Source organism: Electrophorus electricus, chromosome 23 (genome assembly GCF_041902795.1).
Source record: "Electrophorus electricus isolate QZ-2024a chromosome 23, ASM4190279v1, whole genome shotgun sequence".
NCBI lineage: Eukaryota > Metazoa > Chordata > Actinopteri > Gymnotiformes > Gymnotidae > Electrophorus > Electrophorus electricus.
The window spans coordinates 8,795,336-8,800,919 of record NC_137519.1 but is presented as its reverse complement, the minus strand read 5'-3'; the positions used below and the strand labels follow the sequence as shown (position 1 = coordinate 8,800,919).

Below are 5,584 nucleotides of genomic sequence, written 5' to 3'. Positions count from 1 at the left end.
CAAACACTTAGCCAATCAGAGAACGTCGCTGGATGAAGGCGGGCTTTATAGATCAAGGCACTAGTGGCTGCTCATCTTTTATCATTTTTTTGCGCAGCTTTTCATCAAAGGGAGCAAAATTAGCTACCGTAATCATGCACAACCTTAAACCACTCAAAGCCTGTGTTAAAGTTGCAGATACCAGAGTGTATGTTTGTATTTCAATACTGTGGACTTTAGAATAATTTCCCAATCAAAGGAAGGTGTAAAGAAAACCTCGAAGCCAGCGTTAGGATGTTACAATAATCACTGATGGCACATTACATTAAAAAGAAATCTGTCAATAAAATAATCACACTGATATGTATATGACTGTTTACATTGAGCCAATGTTGCACAGTATTAAAGCAGCAAATATGTCTATCTTAAAACAGACAAACATTTAAGCACTGTGAAAATATCATTGCATAGTAAATATTTTCTCATCTTTAGTCACAGCTGTTTAATGACAGTAGTTTAGCATTCTGTCCTTTGGCAAAATGAGGTCTGTAGCTCTGAAACCGATAGTTGTTCTGGGTTGAATTTTTCTGGCGATCCTGGTGGAGATATCCATTAAAGAAATCAGCAGCTGACAATCGTTTCTTTAACGTTATGGTTTTGAATCCGACCCATCCATCCTGGAGAGGGAACAGGTCACAAAAATAGAATTTTTCTTTCAAAATAAACAACAAACAAAACAATGATATTTAATGATGCCAAAGGTGTAAAGAACATGGCATATAAGCCTTACCTTGCAGCAGACTAGTATTGTGTTTGATTCTTTATCATAATGGATAGACCCTGGGACAACAGCATATGAGTTTTCTGCAAAAATACAATAAGAAATAATTTCACACTTAAATGCAAATATCTTCTGGCATTTGCATTTCTCTTAATGAGTACACTTTTTAGACAAATCAACATTTCCCTTGGGTAAAGTGTAATGAAAATGCAAAACAAAGTTGTAGCTCCACAACTCTGAAAATGTTAGCTTGGGATCTACATAAACTGGGGGTCATAATTTTAATTAGCCATTGTGTATTCAGAACAGCACTAATCACATACTGCCACATGTATGGTGTCAGCATTTGTGCAAAAGCTGCATGGGACTGATGGGTGGGGTAACAAAAAAATGTGCAGAAAAGAGCTAACAACATGCATTTATATAATACACCATACCTGTGAATGGCATTTTGCATTTACCAACAAAGTCCTGAAGTTTGACTGTCCTGTCCATCCAAATGGTTCTCAGTGGAATCTGTTCATTTCAAAATCAAGTTACACATTTGTTATTAATGAAAAAAAAAAAAAAAGAATAGAGTATGCTCCATAGTTTCATTTACCAGCCTCAGAAAGTCAGTAAACCTTACCCGAAATCCTATAGCTCGAAACAGCTGGCTGATCTGGTCACAAGTCTGCTCTTCCCAAACCAGCCAACTCATGGAAGTGCTAATTTTAGGAGCTGATGCACAACCAATGTTATATCTTCTAATATGAAGGACTACATGTGTACATAATTGTGGAACACATTACAAAAAATAAATGAGTTGTGTTTAGGAAGGACTGGGACCTTACCAAATGTTGCACCTTCTTTGGCCTGCTCCTTTCGATTTGCTATTCTCTCTGGTAGATTTCTCAGTGTGTCTATTAGCTGTGGAAGATAGCAAAGGGTTTTTGGAGTATCTAGATACATTTTTTTGATTGTTTCATGTCAAGAGAAAAGCAGCATATACCAGCTCAGCTCCCAGAACAGCCAAATAAGCTCCCAGTTGATCAGCTGTGCACTTTTCAGGAACCTGGTAAAGCTCTCGAGAGAGTATCGGACCTACATCGAATCTGTAACAAAATTAATGTAAATAAATAAAGATGGCACCACATTAAAATGTTACTTTTCTTACAAAGCAAAGAAATAAACTCTGCTGTGCCCTGCACTATTCTAGAAATTATTTTATTCATCTTTTTGGGCAACTATCCACAAAAAGAGCAGCTTAGCCTCTACCTCGTGGGCCTAATCTGCATGATGGTGACTCCAGTGATTTTGTCACCATGCAGGACTGTGTGAAAAACAGGTGCTGGACCTCGCCATCGCGGCAAAAGACTAGGGTGTACGTTCAGGATTCCACTGAAACAGCAAAAAAAATTGTTAACATCACGGACTGATTTGTGTAAACAAAAGATGCAGGAACCAAATCAGGGGAGTATTTCATAAAACAGGCTTACAGCTACTTGGATAACAGTACTAAGTAAATTCCTAAGTCCATGTTCAAGATGATAGAGGTTTCTAGAATTTACACAGCAGTTATCAGGCTACATAAGACATATTGCTTTCTTGTATGGGTCTGCCTCACAAAGTAGGATTTTTGCTTATACGACTAACTTTAAATTTAGCTTGAACTAAGCCTGAATTTTCTGTTTGACAACCCTTGATGAGTTTTTACCCAGTTACATCACCATGGCAACTTTATGTTGCATGCCTTACATAGTCCAAGGGAAGTTAAGTGCAGGATAACAAATCTTAAACAGTTTTTGAACCAATCAGCTGACATTCTCTAGTGTCCAAACTTATTTTTTGGAAATGTCCTCCCTTACCATGGATTTATAGGTGCACAAATTTTGTGGCAGCCACTTTGCTAAGATGTTTAGAAATAGCCAAACATATTGGTGGAGGCTGATGCCATTTCAGGTCTGGTAAATATGCTGGCCAAAACATATTAACCACAAAAAGCACACTGTAGGACACAGCCTATAAACTAACAGTTAAAGCCAGTGCATTATACATAATTACAAAACAGACCATGTTTAGCCATCATTTATATTTATTATATAGATAGGGCAAATATCCAAACCTAATCTTCACATTATGATGGTCTGCAATTCCCTTAAAGCACTCTGAGTTGATTTTATTTATTTATTTAGCAGTTATAACAGCTTTATTCTATAGACTTTATTCACTATCCATTAAGGTGAAATATGATGCGAGATATGAGACCTTAGGTCTGCCTGTTGAATTTACATGAGTCCTTACTATGGAAACTTGTTGATAATGCTCTCTTGAAGCAGGCAGCCAAATGAAACCACCACACCAACATCGAAGCACCCACTGAAGTCCACATTTGGCCAGTCATGAGCTCGAAGTTTGTGCCGGTCAGCAAACTTTCGAACAGGAACATTACTGGACAATGTGACAACCTCAAGCGAATCCACTACTGCATCACCTCTGTCTTCTCTAGAAAGTGAAAAAACATTAAACCACAGTCATAGCTTACTAATAGACAACAATCAATGTCAATAGGTACACACAAACCATCCATTGCACCTGTTGTTCAAGCTGTACCTCAGGGATCTGTCTTTGGACCCCTTGTTTTCCTTTTAGATATTTCTCCACTAGGACATATCATTTGTAATCATAGCCTTAAATTTCACCATTATGTTGATGCCATTCAGATTTATATTAGCACTGCTTCCCCCACATCTTCTGCCCTTGTATCTTAGACCTAAAACTCTTGATGCACAATAACAACTTCAAACTCAATACCAGTAAAACTTATGTTTTACTACTAGGGCTTAAATCACTACCTTCCTGTTTCTCAAACAACACTATTAATGCTGAAGGTCGAATGAGATTATTAAAAACCTTGGTAGACTTGGTTGACTCTTCACTCACCAAAACTACATTTTATAATCTGTGCAACATTGCACACCTTCTCCATATGCCCAGGAATATTAATGCAAGAATGCTGATAAACACCTTCATTTTTTCCCGCATTGATCACTGTAATTCTCTTTTTAATGGTCTCTCTGCTAAATTTATCAACTGTTATCAGTACATCCAAAACTCAGAAGCTGAAGTCCTTACCAAACATACTGCACAGATCACACCTGTCCTTCCACAGCTGTACTGGCTAAACTGTTATCTCCCAAATTAAGTATAAAATCCTTCTAACCTTTAAAGCTCTTCGTGGTCTTGCTCCTGCCTATCTCACCGAGCTCATTTATTTGTACTCTCGCACCCTTAATTCCTCTAGCTCTGGTCTTCTGACTGTACCACAAACTCAAATTGTAACCATGGCTGCAGATCTTTCAGTGCTACTGCTCCTAAACTTTGTAATTCTCTGCCACAATCTCTTCGTAAATGTTCTATGTCTTTAAACATTCACTGAAAACCATAATCTTTATTGTTCATTATACGTCCCTTAAAGCGTCATCGGGTTTGTGAAAAGCGCTATATAAATTATTATTAACGAAGCAAACGCAAAGTATGAAGGATCGGCTACTTACAACAACAAAAAAACAACAGCATACTTTCTTACCGAGATGCATAAAGCTGTTTCAGTGATTCGACTGCAAAATCGTCACTGCCAAAGAACAGGACTCTCCAGGGTGGTTTTGAGGAGCAGCGTGTTCGGGTAACTAAAGATTTACTAATGTTAGAGCACGTCGCAAACTTAATACGTTTTCTACAAAGTCCTCGTAGTAATGAACTACCATGGTCAATGGCATTTAAATAAAATAAATTCCACATGCTTAAAAGCCGTTTATTCACAAACGTCCCTGTGAGCCCGCCTGTGCACGAGCACGGTTAGCCTAGCTAACTAAAATACTCGCATCGACCACTGATAGCCAGATCAGATTCTACATTTTCAGTCCTTACTTTTTCATATCGCTTTTTATGTGTATTGAATTCGACTTTTACATTACAGCTACCCATATAGCCTATTCTGTTAAAACCATGAATGTACCGGGGTTGGGCGTTTTAGCTAATCTGCGCGCGTCGCCATCTTCCCGCATACATCACTTCCTGTGACGTGTGCAATGCCGCTGTGTCCACATATCCGACTGCAGGTGTCTGTGTGGATCAGAATAAAATCAAACCCCTGCGGTCTCCTTCTTACGTTCACAGAAGTACAAGTGGAAGGGACTGAACACATAGATATTTCCTAAAAGCTTCAGCCCTGCTAAACTTCCTTTGATATCAACCCAGTCAAGAAACAGTAATCGGTCGATATCTTTATTTTATAAATATTATCACGTTCGTTAAAATCACTTTAAGCACCGAAAAAAGAGAGCTACATAACATTTCTGTGACTTTGAACCCGTAGGTTTCCTGAAGGCAGCGAGTGCTCTTTCAAAAGATTACACAAGATGGCGCACGTTATTAAAACAAACGAAAACCGTCCCATGCTGCTGCTGAACGTTGCAGGACTGACAGAAATCTGAAATGGGACATAAACTTGTTCATACAAAATTTAAACAGAAACGGGAACACAGAACAGGAAAAAAAAAAAAAAAAAAAATTAAAAACCGCCTTTCCGTTTGTTAAATCTCACGATATAGCATAGTGAAATGGGTGTAGCCTACAGGTGGCGTTTTCACGCACCCTTATCAAAATTGTTGGTAAATACTGAAGTTAGACGTAAAACTGGAATCAGAAGTGAACACCAATAGGACAGAACCACGGCACAAGAAGTACATGACTTGAACTTCAGCGGGTCGTTAGCTGTGTAACTGAATTTGGACTCTGATTATTTCCGAGAGAAGGGTAGTGATGTTCGTGGTCAGACTTTAA

General features: G+C 38.3%; 1 protein-coding gene across 2 annotated transcripts; it reads right to left on the bottom strand.

Moving 5' to 3' along the window:
* Positions 1–268: 268 nt before the first annotated feature.
* On the bottom strand, positions 269–4,836 carry mtfmt (mitochondrial methionyl-tRNA formyltransferase). 2 transcript variants are annotated; one of them, XM_081705943.1, is made up of 10 exons: positions 4,758–4,836; positions 4,329–4,428; positions 3,044–3,244; positions 2,018–2,140; positions 1,752–1,854; positions 1,594–1,669; positions 1,389–1,480; positions 1,198–1,276; positions 770–843; positions 269–656 (listed from the first exon to the last, which is right to left on the bottom strand). In XM_081705943.1, exons 1-10 carry the CDS (start codon positions 4,804–4,806, stop codon positions 468–470), a joined length of 1,086 nt encoding a protein of 361 aa, XP_081562069.1. In that variant the 5' UTR covers positions 4,807–4,836; the 3' UTR covers positions 269–467. The 2 variants fall into 2 exon arrangements, with proteins under 2 accessions (XP_081562069.1, XP_026863122.2); XM_027007321.3 differs by having other exon boundaries at positions 4,329–4,814.
* Positions 4,837–5,584: the final 748 nt, after the last annotated feature.

What these genes read in the sequence shown, in the direction of transcription:
- mtfmt (XM_027007321.3), bottom strand. Translation starts at nt 4,540, where the DNA reads ATGTGGAATTTATTTTATTTAAATGCCATTGACCATGGTAGTTCATTA. An exon ending in CTGTTCTGGGAGCTGAGCTG is followed by an intron (nt 1,670 to 1,751) that starts GTATATGCTGCT and finishes TATCTTCCACAG; the next exon opens with CTAATAGACACACTGAGAAA. An exon ending in CAAAGAAGGTGCAACATTTG is followed by an intron (nt 1,481 to 1,593) that starts GTAAGGTCCCAG and finishes GTTGTGCATCAG; the next exon opens with CTCCTAAAATTAGCACTTCC.